Source organism: Capsella rubella, unplaced genomic scaffold (genome assembly GCF_000375325.1).
Source record: "Capsella rubella cultivar Monte Gargano unplaced genomic scaffold, Caprub1_0 scaffold_1, whole genome shotgun sequence".
Lineage (NCBI taxonomy): Eukaryota > Viridiplantae > Streptophyta > Magnoliopsida > Brassicales > Brassicaceae > Capsella > Capsella rubella.
Window position 1 is genome coordinate 4,162,755 of NW_006238923.1, and position 16,091 is coordinate 4,178,845.

General features: G+C 37.2%; 6 protein-coding genes across 6 annotated transcripts; 4 read left to right on the top strand and 2 right to left on the bottom strand.

The window, feature by feature from the left end:
• Positions 1-1,312: 1,312 nt before the first annotated feature.
• LOC17900487 (leucine-rich repeat extensin-like protein 1) lies at positions 1,313-3,681 on the top strand. The gene has a single exon (XM_006304408.2). The coding sequence runs from the start codon at positions 1,313-1,315 to the stop codon at positions 3,455-3,457; it is 2,145 nt and encodes a 714-aa protein (XP_006304470.1). The 3' UTR covers positions 3,458-3,681.
• Positions 3,682-3,889: 208 nt separating this feature from the next.
• Positions 3,890-7,281, top strand: LOC17896683 (fumarylacetoacetase). Its single transcript, XM_006307557.2, has 15 exons — positions 3,890-4,196; positions 4,641-4,719; positions 4,814-4,872; positions 4,968-5,092; positions 5,196-5,270; positions 5,495-5,570; positions 5,675-5,774; positions 5,868-5,927; positions 6,041-6,111; positions 6,188-6,250; positions 6,361-6,425; positions 6,498-6,594; positions 6,687-6,812; positions 6,922-6,997; positions 7,095-7,281. The coding sequence occupies exons 1-14, from the start codon at positions 3,990-3,992 to the stop codon at positions 6,982-6,984; spliced, it is 1,266 nt and encodes a 421-aa protein (XP_006307619.1). The 5' UTR covers positions 3,890-3,989; the 3' UTR covers positions 6,985-6,997; positions 7,095-7,281.
• Positions 7,282-7,424: 143 nt separating this feature from the next.
• LOC17900024 (BAG family molecular chaperone regulator 5, mitochondrial) lies at positions 7,425-8,289 on the top strand. Its single transcript, XM_006303751.2, has one exon. The coding sequence runs from the start codon at positions 7,448-7,450 to the stop codon at positions 8,105-8,107; it is 660 nt and encodes a 219-aa protein (XP_006303813.1). The 5' UTR covers positions 7,425-7,447; the 3' UTR covers positions 8,108-8,289.
• A 134-nt stretch (positions 8,290-8,423) lies between these two features.
• On the bottom strand, positions 8,424-8,936 carry LOC17900205. The gene has a single exon (XM_006303443.2). It carries the CDS (start codon positions 8,872-8,874, stop codon positions 8,539-8,541), a length of 336 nt encoding a protein of 111 aa, XP_006303505.1. The 5' UTR covers positions 8,875-8,936; the 3' UTR covers positions 8,424-8,538.
• Positions 8,937-9,158: 222 nt separating this feature from the next.
• Positions 9,159-10,971, bottom strand: LOC17899410 (rho GDP-dissociation inhibitor 1). Its single transcript, XM_006304744.2, has 5 exons — positions 10,565-10,971; positions 10,314-10,380; positions 9,782-10,006; positions 9,565-9,689; positions 9,159-9,461 (listed from the first exon to the last, which is right to left on the bottom strand). Exons 1-5 carry the CDS (start codon positions 10,745-10,747, stop codon positions 9,390-9,392), a joined length of 672 nt encoding a protein of 223 aa, XP_006304806.1. The 5' UTR covers positions 10,748-10,971; the 3' UTR covers positions 9,159-9,389.
• Positions 10,972-13,715: 2,744 nt separating this feature from the next.
• On the top strand, positions 13,716-14,566 carry LOC111828738 (neuromodulin). Its single transcript, XM_023777381.1, has 2 exons — positions 13,716-13,833; positions 14,001-14,566. The coding sequence occupies exons 1-2, from the start codon at positions 13,819-13,821 to the stop codon at positions 14,403-14,405; spliced, it is 420 nt and encodes a 139-aa protein (XP_023633149.1). The 5' UTR covers positions 13,716-13,818; the 3' UTR covers positions 14,406-14,566.
• The last annotated feature ends 1,525 nt before the right edge of the window (positions 14,567-16,091 follow it).

Genomic DNA, 16,091 nt, shown 5'->3' on the forward strand with positions numbered 1-16,091 from the left:
TAACCTAAAGACATGGATGAAGGCAATTTTTTCTTCTTCTTTGATCTCTTTCGAAAATATACAAAACCGACATACTAGTTTCTTATCAAATTTACAAAGTCATGAAGGAAGTAGTTTTGAGTATAGACATACTATAAGTTGAGAAACAGTAGAACCAATGTACATTACTCACTGAATAAAGAAATATACATTTTGCAAACATATATGAGAAAGACTAATTAAAATGACCATTTTCTTTGATTATATCTTTACACTTATCAAGTTTGCTTGAGTTTATGAAATGTTGTTTGTTATAGTTAATTATGGAGATTTTCAGGGACAAAAATCATCTTCTCGAGAGTATTTGAGACAACCCTATATAAACCCTTCAATATCACATGATGTACAATTGTCAGATTTGCTTATTTAACTACCCACACATTGCTTAAATGTGAGGTATTTAGCTCAATTTATATATGTCGAATATAACCACATAATGTATCTTTTGATTGTCTTTAAATTTTTCTTTGATCAGGCGAATGCACAACTTTTTCTGTGATTTCGCTTCGGTGAACTTTTACCCAGGGGGTCACCTATTTTTAAGTACCACTTTGAGATTTCTTGGTCATAGGTATATATCTACGTGGCTTTTAAGACACTATAAAGAATGAAATCAAATAGTTTATGATCACCATATATACATGATACTTCAAATTATTCTACAAGCCAAAAAAAAGATATGGACCATGCGGTTTTATGTTAGCAACTCACCTTTAGGAAGACTTGGCATAACTGATGAACAACTCTTATTCATTGGATTGAAAGATCTAAGGAATGGTTATATACACGTTTTGTGACAGACATGCGTCCAAGTTTTGTTCCCATTTGGTCGTGCGTCCAGGTTTGTCTTTCTTTGACCGCTTCTAATTCCATAGATCGTGCAGTGCTGTCATTTTGAGTTATCAACATACATAACTCTATATTTTGAAACATACACCACTCCATCTTTTATATGATTTAACGTTGACGGCTGATTATTATATTATACAACAGCAAAGAATCTTTAGGAACGTGCATCCAAGTCTGAGAAACTCAGTGACGATGGTTAATTTCATCTCCGCGCAAAGGTCAGCTCTTTTGGTCTTCTCTACGTTTCCCTCAACGTGTAAACATGTCACCAATTGACAAATTCAGATTTAAGAAAAAAGTAAGGAAAACTGGAGAGAGAAAGTGATACGACTTTTTGAATTTCTAAACTGTTTTATAAAGATGAAGCACATAGAGATATTAGATGTTCATAATTAGCAAAATTGGGTTTCTTGACCCATAAGCAATGTTGTTCCCTCCTATCCGTTCCTTCTTCTTCCTCTTCCTGTTGTTCTCCTCCCTTTGTTTATCACAGATCAAAGCAGACGACGACGATGAAAGCGGCTTGGGCAGTCATATCAAAGTAGACAAGCGTCTCAAGTTCGAGAACTCGAACCTACGTGAAGCCTACATTGCTCTCCAGTCATGGAAACAAGCAATCTTCTCTGATCCTTTCAACTTCACAGCTAACTGGAATGGCTCTGACGTTTGCTCCTACAATGGAATCTACTGTGCCCCTTCTCCTTCATACCCTAAAACCAGAGTTGTTGCAGGCATTGACCTCAACCACGCTGACATGGCTGGTTACTTGGCTTCCGAGCTTGGTCTCCTTACCGATCTCGCTCTGTTCCATCTTAACTCAAACCGTTTCTGCGGCGAAGTCCCTCTCACGTTTAAGCGTATGAAGCTTCTCTACGAGCTTGATCTTAGCAACAACCGATTCGTCGGTAAGTTCCCTAAGGTTGTCCTCTCTTTGCCTTCCCTTAAGTTCTTGGATCTCCGCTACAACGAGTTTGAAGGCAAGATCCCGTCAAAGCTCTTCGACAGAGAGCTTGACGCTATATTCTTGAACCACAACAGGTTCCGGTTTGGGATTCCCTCGAACATGGGGAATTCCCCTGTTTCCGCTTTGGTTCTTGCGGACAACAATCTCGGAGGATGTATCCCTGGAAGTATTGGTCAAATGGGGAAGACACTCAACGAGCTTATCCTCTCCAACGACAACTTAACCGGTTGCTTACCTCCCCAAATCGGAAACCTCAAGAAAGTGACAGTTTTTGACATCAGCTCAAACAATCTACAAGGTCCGTTACCATCTAGCGTCGGCAACATGAAGAGCTTAGAAGAGCTTCACGTGGCTAACAATGGCTTCACAGGAATCATTCCTCCAAGTATCTGCCAGCTTTCTAACCTTGAGAACTTCACTTTCTCTTCCAACTTCTTCACCGGTCGTCCTCCTCTATGTGCAGCTACTTCGTTAGTCGACGCTGTAGTGAACGGCTCCATGAACTGCATCACCGGTTTGGCTCGGCAAAGATCGGCTAAGCAATGCTCATCTCTGCTTGCTCGTCCTGTTGATTGCAGTAAGTTTGGATGTTATAACATCTTCTCTCCACCACCACCAACGTTCAAGATGGCACCACAGTTCCGGACACTTCCTCCCCCGGTTTACGTGTACTCATCCCCTCCACCACCGTCATCCAAGATGTCGCCTACCGTCAGAGCATACTCTCCTCCGCCACCACCGTCGTCCAAGATGTCGCCTACCGTCAGAGCATACTCTCCACCACCGCCTCCATATTCCAAAATGTCGCCTACCGTTAGAGCTAACCCTCCACCACCGCCTTACGTATACTCATCTCCTCCGCCACCTTATGTGTACTCATCTCCTCCACCACCTTACGTATACTCATCTCCTCCTCCACCGTACGTATACTCATCTCCGCCTCCGCCATCACCATCTCCTCCTCCACCGTACGTATACTCATCTCCGCCTCCGCCTTACGTATATTCATCTCCACCCCCGCCTCCTCCAAGTCCACCTCCGCCGTGTCCTGAATCGTCTCCGCCACCGCCTGTTGTATACTACGCACCCGTGACTCAAAGCCCGCCACCACCATCGCCGGTATACTACCCACCAGTAGCACAAAGCCCGCCACCACCGTCGCCGGTATACTATCCACCAGTAACAAACTACAGTCCTCCACCACCATCACCAGTATACTATCCGTCGGAAACACCAAGTCCTCCACCACCATCACCAGTATACTATCCGTCGGAGACACCAAGTCCTCCGCCACCATCACCAGTATATTATCCGTCGGAGACACCAAGTCCACCACCACCATCACCGGTATACTATCCGTCGGAAACACCAAGTCCCCCACCACCGACTGAGTACTACTATTGGCCAAACCAGTCACCGCCGCCAACAAAGGGATGTAAAGAAGGCCATCCACCACAAGCATCACCGAGTTACGAACCAACTCCTGAATATTCATACTCATCATCACCCCCACCGTCTACTCCATCATACTCCGACACGTCTCTTCCACCTATTCCAAGTGTCTCGTATGATGCGTCTTCTCCTCCTCCTCCGTCTTACTACTAGTTTCAAAACCATTGAGAACAAAAAAAAAAAATGCATTAACGACTACTCACAATTATATTCTTTTGGCTGCGAGACTTTTAAAGTTGTGTGTTTGGTTGATTTTTTCTAAAAAATACATTCGAGTTATTTTTCTTTCTATTTCTTCTGGATATTTTGTTATCTTTTTTCCCCTAACACAGAGCTGCATTTAGCAGCAATGGAGTATATAGTTTCAGTTTTATCTATCGTATCTGTATTTGTTATTAATGTCATTAAAAAATGTTCTGTATAAATAATAAAAATAATAAATACACACTCATTTAACAGTTTCTTTGTACCTCAAAATTAAAAATTCAGTTTTAATTTAGTAAAAAATGTAAATATGACGTCAACTTCTCAGTGTTCATCTCAAGAACGGCAGCTTAAAAAAAAATCTATACGCTACCTACCACTTCGAAACAACTGTCCTCTCTTTCTATAAGCTACTGGAATTTGGGAATTAGCTTGGGAAACTTCGCCGGAGAGTCATACATCGTCGCATTCTAGTGTCTTCATGGCGTTGCTGAAGTCCTTTATCGATGTTGGCCCAGAGTCGCACTTCCCTATCCAGAATCTCCCTTATGGTGTCTTCAAGCCGGAATCGAACTCCACTCCTCGCCCTGCCGTCGCTATTGGCGATTTGGTACTGGACCTCTCCGCGATCTCCGAAGCTGGGCTTTTTGATGGTCCGATGCTCAAGGACGCTGATTGCTTCCTTCAGGTTCGTTTTTCTCGATTCCTATTAACTCGGATTACTATGTAGTAGTTACCTGGGAACGTATCCGTGGATGGTTTCAAATTTGGTATTTGAATCATATACTTTCTCTAGTTTACTCCACCGTTAAAATTGGTGAGTAGCTCTGGATTGCGTCACCGACCAATTATTCACTGTATTTAGCCAATTTCGTTTAGCTCGGAAAATTCTGATGTTCTTCTAAATTTCTCGTTGCTTCAGTTGGTACACTTTGAGTTTTCTGATCACGGTTCTGAACTTTTGCCAACCATGATTGATGGGTCTGATGTGATATTTCCCTTCTTTTATGATCTGATGGTTATAGTTTTGTGCTTACACTAAGCTATTTCTTTATAAGGATGAGGTTCTGTTCATGTTCTAGTCAATCTCTTTGTTTGTTAATGTTTTAAGTTTCTGTGGCTCTGTTTACAGCCTAATTTGAATAAGTTCTTGGCCATGGGACGGCCTGCGTGGAAGGAAGCGCGTTCTACGCTTCAAAGAATTTTATCATGTAAGCTCTGTTTGATCATATTGATTCGTGTAAATTATGCGTGGTTTGTTATTTGGCTTTTTAAGGTTTGGGTTTTTGTATGTTTTTGATGCAGCTAATGAACCCATCTTACGAGATAATGATGTTTTGAGGAGAAAGTCATTCTATGAGATGGTTAGTACAGAAAAAAATTTGTTTCTGCAACAGGCTAGATGAGATTGTTTGAAGCTATTTTACTAATGATGTCTTTGTTTGGTGAGGATTTGCAGAATAAAGTAGAAATGATTGTTCCTATGGTGATTGGGGACTATACAGACTTCTTTGCATCTATGCATCATGCAAAGAACTGCGGACTTATGTTTCGTGGACCTCAAAATGCAATGAACCCAAATTGGTGCGTTTATATTACTTTTGAGCTGAGAGTTTTCTTCATGAAATGGTCAAGATTAGGAAAGGCTGACTTTGCAAATTTTACATGACATTACCATGTTTTTCAGGTTTCGTCTTCCCATCGCATATCATGGAAGGGCATCATCGATTGTCATCTCTGGGACCGACATTATTCGACCAAGGTTAGGCAATTGTGTGTTTATTATCTGTTTTTTGGTTTTTATACTGAGAATGGTTGTTAAGGATTCACATGTCATATCTAAAGTCATGCATCATGCAAGGTTTTATGCTTTGACAATAAAAATAGTTGTTCTTAATTTGTGAGAATATATTGAAACTGATTTGGAAAACTCAATACTGAAATGCTAATTCCAGTTTTATATTAACTTGTTTTGTAATCTTCAAGAGGTCAGGGCCATCCACAAGGAAATTCTGTCCCATATTTTGGACCATCTCAGAAACTTGATTTTGAGCTTGAAATGGTAAGCATCTGATGCCTCAGTTATGTGGATTCTCTTAAGAATGATTCAATTGATGCTAGTTTGTGTTACTTAAGCAAATCTCTCTTTTGTCACATGATATTCAGGCTGCTGTGGTTGGTCCAGGAAACGAATTGGGAAAGCCTATTGACGTCAATAATGCAGCCGATCATATATTTGGTCTAGTGCTGATGAATGACTGGAGTGGTACTTACTTGATCATAGTATTTGCTGAGTCATCCATTTAAGTTGACCGTGCATGACCGGTTTTATGAAATGCTTGTTGTTAACTTGTTATAGCTAGGGATATTCAGGCGTGGGAGTATGTGCCTCTTGGGCCTTTCCTAGGGAAGAGTTTTGGTGAGAAATTAGTATCCAAGCTTGATATTGGGCTTCAAAACTTCAATTTCGTTTACTCTAATTGGAGTATTTGAGGAAGGAACTTCAGTGAATGTTGATTTGTTGTGTTGTAGGGACTACTGTATCCCCTTGGATTGTTACCTTAGATGCGCTTGAGCCTTTCGGTTGTCAAGCTCCCAAGCAGGTTGGTACTTAGGCATCACATTCTTCTTGGTGCAATGCAATCATTGATTCTCTAATCTAACATATGCTTTTTGCAGGATCCACCTCCATTGCCATATCTGGCTGAGAAAGAATCTGTAAATTATGACATCTCTTTGGAGGTAGCATTCAATATTTACCCGTAGAGTTTAATTTGTTTTCACTATCAAGTATCAACTAGCTTATGGTGGATTAAATCAAAAATAAACATGATTTGTTTCTCTGCTTATAGGTTCAACTAAAACCTTCTGGCAAAGATGATTTATGTGTAATAACAAAGAGCAACTTCCAAAACTTGTGAGTTCCTCTTACCCAGTCCCTCTATAATTAATCAGTATGATTCTAACTCATTTAAACTTATGTTGACAGATACTGGACTATCACGCAGCAGCTAGCACATCATACAGTTAATGGTTGCAATTTGAGGCCTGGTGATCTCCTTGGAACGGGAACTATAAGCGGACCTGTAAACTCTTTCAAACCTACTCACTTCTCTGCTTAAGGATGTGATGGCTAAAAATAACAAGAAGGATATGTGTTTCTTGATTCTTAACGTAGGAGCCAGATTCATATGGGTGCCTACTTGAGTTAACTTGGAATGGACAGAAACCTCTATCACTCAACGGATCAACTCAGACATTTCTCCAAGACGGTGACGAAGTGACCTTATCAGGCTTATGCAAGGTATCAGCTAACTAACAGAAGTTTAGTTTTTGTTTTATGTCCCAACAATTCCAGATGATTATGAATTTGCTTGCTAATCAAATTACGGCAATGAATAAACCGGTTGTAGGGAGATGGTTACAATGTCGGATTTGGAACCTGCACAGGGAAGATTGTACCTGCACTCCCTTGATCTGCTCTCGCCGGTAAACATACCTTTATCACATTAATAATTATTTTCCTTAGAACCCTGAATTATTGTATTATTTAGACCAAATTTTTAAAAAATTCCCTTCCTTGCAGGAAAAATGGTGAAAAATAAAGATTTCTGTAATCACGATTACGCACTTGGGGTATGAATAATGGAATATAATTAAGTAGATAACCCCATCATCGGATTAATAATAATATCATCTTAATATGTTATTCAATCTTTTATAAAGAAAGACAACGGAATATTATTAACTTTCTACATAAAAAGCTTTAGCAACGGTCGGTCACAAAAACTTTGAATAATTTGGTCTTTACTCTTACTACTTACACTAGTGAGTGAGTTATAAATTTTTATTCAACATTATCACGAGTAATATATGAGTCAATAACGACCACCGTCAGAGAAATTCTCATCCATATCCAAAAAAAAAAGAAAGAAAAAAATGAGAAGTGCGAAAAAATTCTCATCGTCGACAAGAACCACCACCGTTAACCACACTTTTTATAATGACCAAAATACCCCTCCAGCTACATCATCCAAACAAGTCCCGATCGAAACTCCATCACCGGCGGCGAAAGCCACCTTCAAGACTAACTCCACCCCCGCCGACGCAGCAGCGAGGATCCAGTTCGGCTACCGCTCTTACAGGATCCGAAACCTATACAAGACAATCGCATCCGTCAATCGAGAAGCGAATCGCGTGCAGAGCATGATCCAACGGCAAGAAACGGTCGACGCCATTAGAACCGATGAGAAGGAACGTCTTCGGATGAACGAGACTCTAATGACTCTGCTCCTAAAACTCGACTCCGTTCCAGGTTTAGATCCGTCGATCAGAGAAGCGCGGAGGAAAGTGAGCCGTAAGATCGTGGGGATGCAGGAAATACTCGATTCAATCTCGGAGACAAACGACGAGATCCAATGGTGGAATTACAACGATCTCGGAGGAGTCGACGCCGGGCAAGGCGGCGGCACGTGGCCTTTGTATTGGGAAGAAGCGGTGGAGGAGGAGATGTGTAGAGAGAAAGGCGGTGAGGAAATGGAGAGGTTCTGTGCTCAGTACTTGGGTTTCAGATGTTTCCAGAGATTTCTCCGAGAATGAACTACGGCGGTAAAAGAAACTAATCGCGTGTGTCGCGGTCTACGATTAGATTCTCTATTTTACTCCGTTTTTGTATGTATGTAAACTGGAATACGTGCCGTCTTTACTACATTCATGGAAACGTCGCGTAGTTTTTATATAGTTATTGTCATGGATAATATACGAATTACACAATTACGGTCTCCAAAGTCCAAACTCAATTTTAGGCCTATAGTACATACTACATAGTAATGCTAAGAATTAATAAATTTAATGTATGTTAGAAAAAAATTAAGAGATAAACTTACATAAATATGTGATTAGTGATGTTTATATGAACTATACGAATTGAAGCATTCAACATATATGAAGTTAAAATACAAAAGATCCAGCAGTTGATACATTATTATTTCCAAACATAAAAGAGAGGATTAAAAGTCGAATTTTCGTTCTTAAGCCGCGCAACTACACTTACACCTAGAAACGCAGCGTTTACACTCGAGCAGTGAGGGCTTGGCCGCGGTGTCGCATCCGCACGTAGTGGTGCATGTCTTCTGAGTCACACCACCCCAAAGGCAACGAGCCATGCATCGGAGCACCGGCACACACTTAGGACAAACGTATTTCATTTGCTCCGCCATGCATGTCTTGCAGCTGTTTCGTGACGGCGGGTGCCGGCAGACACCACGGGAACCGGCGGCGGCGGTGACTTTCGAAATGGATAGCAGGAGGATTATGAGGAAGACGAGAGAAGAGAAGAGGCTTTGAAATTTGTAGGTCTTCTTCATGTTGGATTTTGGTTTTGGTTTTGTGAGAGAGTTGAATATTTGATAGAGGTTTTATTCGAAAATATTTCTGTTGATTAGGTTCGAGTGACTTCTACAAGAGTTAAAATACGAGTCTGATAGTGCAGTACACCAAGTTGCATTTAAGTGAGACATTCATTGTTCTTGAAGTGTACAATTTCCTTAAATGCCTTCTTCAATCTTTTTACAACGAATAAAAATCATGTGTTATAATATTCATGCTTGATGAAAACAAAGTAAAAAATTCAATCGATCTCTAGCTAGTTTGCAAAATAAAATATAATCTGAAAATAGTAACTTACAGAAAGCCAAACAAGCAAATTGTCTATATCAAGTGAGATGACGAATCATTAAAAAATATATTATTGAAGAACTATATATATTTAACAAATATGAACTTATGAAAGAATTTAAATTAAAGAGCAAATAATAAGTTGAAAAAAAATTTGATTAATAATATATAAATTTGTTCTCTTCTTCCAGTAAATTATAATGGATCACACCCAGTTCTTGCGAATGTCGAAGGTGTAGTTGTTCTCCAAGTAGCATTTATTATCATCATCCACGAACTGCAAAAAAGTTATAAGACCTTTATTATAAATCCATTCTAAACCAGAGTTTTGATACACTACGCCTAACAAAAAAAAAAAAAAACAAACAAAACTTATGTACCTTAGATTTAACGGAATAGGAGCCTCTAACAAGCAAACCAGAGGGAGCCGTTTCCTCAAACATGACATGATCGTACGGTTCCGCCTGTGGACTATACGTCCCTAGCATCTCCTTTCTACTATACACTATTCTCCACAAAGAGATATTTAAAACTGTTTAGACAAAGGCTTCTCAAACTTGTGTAGTTAACAAATGTGTAAATGACAAAAACTAATACCTTTGATTCCGGTTTTCCAAACCGTATTGCTGTACCGGAGGCCGGACACAATGTTGTTGGTGACACGGAAAGTAAATATGAGAGTGTACTTCGAGCCTTCTTTGAGAGTGAACCATGGTCCTTTCGATGTTGGTTTTCCATTTTCGGGGATCTTTAATACCATGTCTTCTCTGTCCGGTGACCTAATTGTTAATGTCAATATCTTTACCACCGGATCCGGAGTCTCTGCATTCCACAATTTCTTACTCAATATCAAAACATTACATACATATCTATATAGTTTCTTTCAAAAACACAACATTCATTGTGGGACAAAACAATTACACGTATCTATATACCTAAGTCTAAAAAGTGACACATCTTCATCTGTTAAAGAAATGTGGTTACTTGGTCTAATCGTATCTTACGTTAATTCACTCAAAAATTAATGGAGGCAAGAAATGCATGAAAATATGGGACGAATTTACAGTTTTTACAATCATTAGAAATTCTCTAAACAGGATCCATAGCTATGATATACTCGGATTTTTACCTCCGACCTCCTCAAGATCCACGCTGCCTAGAAGTTGCTCCTTCCATCTCCTCAAGCTTTCATCATCCTAAACAAATTTTTAATCGTAGGGAAGTGATTAGATTGTCGTGGAGATATTGAAACCCAAATCCACCCGTTATTATACAGGCAAAGATATAACATATGTGTACTAAACATATATAGCCAAAAATCGAGGTTTTTGTAATGTATGAAATGATGATAGCAGGAGGCTATGAGAGATCAAATTAAACCTTGTCTTTCTCGAGCTGTTCTTTGAGAGCAATCATGGGACCAAGTTCAAGTTTCTTGTCTTCCTCTTCCTCATCATCATCTGTTGGACACATAGAGCTATGGCTGTTTTTCCTGCTTAGCCCTTGTCCCTTTGGCTCTTCTGAATACTCTTCAGCTTTCTTCTCCTCATCTTTGAAACCCATTTTTTGTTTTCTTGATCTCTATTCGTTCTCTGATTGAATTCGGATCTTATAAAGCGTCTACAGTTTGATTTGATTTCCTGGAGATGGTTATGCGCAACTGGGTTTAACGAGGAGACAACCAAAAACACTTCAAAAAGGCAGCAAAGAAAATAGAAGAGGAAATTAAAGAGCCTAATTAAAGGATTTGTTTTTGGTCAAAAGAATGAGAAGAAAGTAACAAGAAGAGAAATATAGAGAACTAAAATTAAGACAATGAAAGAGAAAGAGTTGATACTGTTTTTGTTTGAGGAATGTTTAAATATGGATTTCGAAGAAAAAGTCATGTGATGATCCTTAATTAAGACTTGTAGTCTTCCCGTTCACAGGATTTAAGTTCCTTTTTCCTAAAAATAATTTGTACGATATAATTAACAACTATATGTACATGCATGCACGTATAGCTCGATATAATTTGTTGGCCCATTTAGTTAGGCCTCAAGCCCTAAGTCTAATGGTATATGAACTTGGACATCCACCACAATCTTGTTGCTACTACAATATATAGCATAAAAAATGACATCAGTTTTTTTTTTTTTTTTTTTTTGTCAACAAAAAATGACATCAGTTATAGCATAAAACTATATTTTTGAGTTTTTTTTTGGCTATCGGTCGAGCAAAATCCGAACCATTTCAGATTGACACTTGTATATATTTGCCTACTATAAGAAAAATGAAAATTCGAAAAAGTTCATCACCGTCAAGTCACAAGTGCCAACTAATCTGGCGACGATCGAAGAGATTCCCTTCCTCTAAGATAAACATCTACCATCAGATTTAAAGCCTCTTTTCAGAATCAACGGTGTGAAAATCCAGACGTTAGAGAAAAATATATATTCAAGAGACACATATCCTTCACTTTGTCCAGCTTTAACGTTACACATGTTCAAGGCATGGGACGTTTTATCATAATTGGGACACTAAAAGTGAATTATTTGCAACTTTCGTTTCAGATCTACATCATAAAGATTTATCAATTACGCTCGAACAACAGTATCCATTAAAAAAAATCTGAACTTAGAAATAGATTGATAGATGCATTACTATTGTGTTAGGATTGTAGTGTACTACTGTAGATATATATTACCAACCGAGCGATATGTCCCTCTCGGTGTTGACCTATACCTAATATATCTACTCAGTTTCTCCCTATGTGTCTACCTAAAAAATTTCCAATTTTGTAACGTTCATGGTTCATCCCTTAATGCATTATTGGTGTTTTTAAGTTTAGTTTCGGATACAATCAATGGGGTCAACTGAAATGGGGTCATCTTAGCCGTCCAAACCCTTTTTACCAGCTTTTCTGCTGTGGTCATTCTTTACAGATTGTGAGAGTACGTGGCTTGTGGCTGTATCTTCACTTTTTCTTCGAAACTGAAAAACCAAATTCCTAGCTAATCACACAATTTGCTCTATATATTTCCACAACTAAAACGTATATACATGTTTTTTTTTTTTTTTTGGTAACAGGCTTAGTATATACATGTTGTTTTTAAGGTTTCAAAACCTAGAAAATTATCGAAAGGATTTAAGAATATGTAATCTAATTAATCGGTTACTGCTTGTTGGCACCATTAACAACGTAACGAACATAAAATATACAGTAATTAATTAGAGAAAAACATCAATCACATAATTTGTTTTTTATTTTACCAACATCAGTATGTTTACATAAACGAATCAATCTTTCTAACTGACTGAATATTTAAGGTAAAAAGATGAATATAATTTATATAAATGTAATATGTTTAAACTATATACTTAGCGAGAGACAACAATGTCGAAATTAATCGCAAGTATATTTTTATTTTCTGCTATTTAATTATATAAATTAGGTAATTAATTTAAGAATATAATTTCAATGTTTAAAAAAAAAAAATTAACATATTAACAATAATATTAGTTAATATTATATTTCTGTTTTTTTGTTAGGCATATAGATACCTGTTTATATAAAAGGAAAAGGAAACTAATGTACAAGGAAGGGTCCCACATTCACGACGAATCCTACCTGGCTCACACTCACATGGGCCCGCGTTAACTTTTAGCCACGTCATCATTTGTCAAATATATATAGTACCAATTTAGTAGTACTAAATAATTTCTTTAGAAGGATTTTTATCTATTTTATTCATAGAAAACACTTTTGAATCGTCAAAAATTTTATTGACTCTAATAGTAAAGATTGCATTATCTTTCTCAGACAATAATCAATCTAAATTCCTTAAACATGATCAAAATGTTGAAAAGAACATCATTATATATATACACAGTTAATTCATCAAGTATAGTTCTTTATACCTGTTTCTTACGTGGCATGCTATTAAACCGTATGATAATGGTGTACGTAGAGTTCGAACGTCATAGGAGAACATTGCTCATGATTTTGGATGATCAACAGAATAAAAGATGGTCCACGCATGCAGGCGTTTAATACTTGCTTTAACTGATGGGATTTCTAAAAGAGGTCAACGTTCACAAAAGAGAAGTTCTAACGTTCAGTTTCATAGGAGTTCCAACGTTATTTACATGATATGTTTCTTGTAACGTTCACCGGGCTATATAGGTCGCAGAATAAGAGGAAAAAAAAAAGAACTTCTCCAAAAGTTCTTTTGCAGATAAATTTTTCTTTTTTGGTATAAAATAAATTTAAATTTCTTAGTTGATTTTTTTTTTTTTAAATTACAACTTGGTACGTAATGGTTAAGTGATGATGTTCTATGTTTATGTGGCATGAGGTGTATAATTGTACAATTTGTTTTTTATATAAGGAAAAAAAAAGATTCTTTCATGTGCAATACTCATTATCTCGATATATTATTTAATGACATTTATTGTAGACAAGCAAAAAAAAAGAAACTAATAATTAATATATATTTTGTAACAAACATTATTGTAAATCATTTTGCTTCTACTATAAATACCACTCTCCCCTTGATCAATTCTCTTCACTCACCAAAGCATCACATTCACATACACTTACACTTTCTTCTCCCCTTCTTATTTCCCTCTTAAGCTTTTTTTTTCATTTCGAGATGGCCACCGTTGAGGTATTGTCTTTACATATTAGTTACTTTATAGTTCAGATTATAAATTTATATCCGTACGTCATAATTTTCTGTATTACTCTTTTTTGCTTAACGATCAAATTATTTTAAGCTGATCATAAAAAACGACATACAGTTTTTGTGTTTAATGAGTGTGTTTTGGTTTACAGGTTGAACAAGTGACTCCAGCAGTCGTAGAGAACGTTGAGGTACCAACAAAGACAGTCGAGGAGCCAGTGGTGACCCAACAACCTGAAGAACCCGTCACCGCCGTGGCAGAAGAAGAAAAGGAAGCACCAGCCGTGGAAACGAGCAAAGAAGTGGTTGTGGAAGAGGCAGAGAAGAAAGATGATGAAACAGAGAAGAAAACAGAGGAGGAAGAAGTGAAGACAGAGGTGATCACGGAAGCCCCCGCAGCTGTGGAGGAGGAGAAGAAAGCAGAGGAAGTAGTAGAGAAGGAGGAGGTGACAGAGGCTACAGCAGTTGTGGAGGAGGAGAAGACTGAGGCGGCGGAGGAGAAACCAACTGAAGTTGCGGCTGCTGAGGAAGTTGTCGTCGAGAAGGCCGAGGAGTGAAGAAGAAGGAAGAAGCTTTAATTGATGACCTATATTTGGTCTTATAAGTTATATCGTTTTCTGCTATTTTAATTTACTTTATCATAATCTCATATAAATATGTAATTTCCATCGTTTATTTGGTTTGTTATAATGAAATCAGATGTTTGGGACTTTTTTAATCAGATGTTTACATGCTTGATCGTTCATAACATATAGCTTCAAAGTATAACCGAGAACATGGAAGATTAGAAACCGTTTCCGGTTGCGTTATATGTACAAGCAAACAAAATAATAATTACATAAACCTTTTCAAAATATTTACATAAACATTTTCAAAATACATATAACATTATTCAGTTGTTTCATAGAACTGTATATACTTGTCTTTAGCGTTTAGGTTTGCTACCAATGTAAAGTTTTTAAGATGTACTATAAGATTGTGATTTTTATTTGGAAATTTGGAAATATTTTCATATTAATTGTGAACGATAACAATGTTCCTAAAATCGTTTGTTTCTATCCCAATTCATCAAGAGAATCGTAAGAGAATTTCAAAGAGGTCAATGATGCAATCTTGAATGCAAAAGATCTGATATTCTTGGTTTTTAAATATGAATCAAACAATGATTATATTGATGATTTACCAAAAGATTTTAAATCTATAATCTTAGAGACGTCGACGAATTAAAGTTAACTCTACTAGTCGAAACGTTTTAAAGCGACATACTTACAAAAGATTGCAGTAGAATTAGTCAAAGACTATAAAATATAACGCACAGTCAGAATCTATATAATGCGTTATTGTTGTACCTGTCAGATAGAGGCACACAAAAGATGATAATCGTTTATAGAATTCACTTTGGTGTTGTTGGTTTTATATTGTTTGGGCCTTTACTCGATCTGTAGGCAATAATGTTATATGAGCCTAGCCCACCTTAGCATGCAATTTCATGGAAATTTGCCATAGATTTCATTTTCATATGTTCTAATTCATTTGAGTAAATACAAAACCACAATAATTACAGATCTAATTGGAGATGTGAGAAAATGATCTATACACACACTCACACACATTTATTAGTTTATCACAAGTGTGTTGAGCCTATATATCTACAGTCACTGAAATCTTGTGCTATCGACAAATGATTATATTCAAAATATATAATTCACAAATCACAAGCCATTGCTTAAAGATTGAACTCTGTTTAGCAATAATGAAATCATTGCAAAAACTTAACAAAAAATGTACATACGCAAAAAAAGATTGCTCCAATATCCCACTAGTTTGTTTTTGGAATTTAGCACATCCATGAGAGACATGAAGTTCATGATTCAAAAATACAAAAAGATGGAGATTGCTTCTAAAACTGTATCTTGCTTAATCGATATATAATTCACATTATAAATGATTTTGGAGATATTATTCATTGAACTAAGAGTAAGAAGAAAACAAAGAGAGTTCACGGGCTCAATATGCATCCACCGAAATTTATTTATATAATTGCTCCTTTAGGGACCATCCAAGTCTGAAATGACACGCAAGACATCGTGACAGCAAACTGTTATGACACAAACTCACAAAAATGTAATTAAGTTCCTTTGTTTTTAAATGAATAGTTTCTGTATATATTTGATTAATTAATTGGTTATTGGAGTGCTAAAAATAAGTGACAGAACGATCGTGAAAGTGATCTCTAGCAATAT

Coding starts and splice junctions, on each gene's coding strand:
- LOC17900205 (XM_006303443.2), bottom strand. CDS start 8,874: ATGAAGAAGACCTACAAATTTCAAAGCCTCTTCTCTTCTCTCGTCTTC.
- LOC17900487 (XM_006304408.2), top strand. CDS start 1,313: ATGTTGTTCCCTCCTATCCGTTCCTTCTTCTTCCTCTTCCTGTTGTTC.
- LOC17896683 (XM_006307557.2), top strand. CDS start 3,990: ATGGCGTTGCTGAAGTCCTTTATCGATGTTGGCCCAGAGTCGCACTTC. Junction 4,720..4,813: donor GCTTCAAAGAATTTTATCAT/GTAAGCTCTGTT, acceptor TTTTTGATGCAG/CTAATGAACCCATCTTACGA. Junction 6,813..6,921: donor CCTTATCAGGCTTATGCAAG/GTATCAGCTAAC, acceptor AACCGGTTGTAG/GGAGATGGTTACAATGTCGG.
- LOC17900024 (XM_006303751.2), top strand. CDS start 7,448: ATGAGAAGTGCGAAAAAATTCTCATCGTCGACAAGAACCACCACCGTT.
- LOC17899410 (XM_006304744.2), bottom strand. CDS start 10,747: ATGGGTTTCAAAGATGAGGAGAAGAAAGCTGAAGAGTATTCAGAAGAG. Junction 10,007..10,313: donor GGATCTTGAGGAGGTCGGAG/GTAAAAATCCGA, acceptor TGTGGAATGCAG/AGACTCCGGATCCGGTGGTA. Junction 9,690..9,781: donor TTGGAAAACCGGAATCAAAG/GTATTAGTTTTT, acceptor TGTGGAGAATAG/TGTATAGTAGAAAGGAGATG.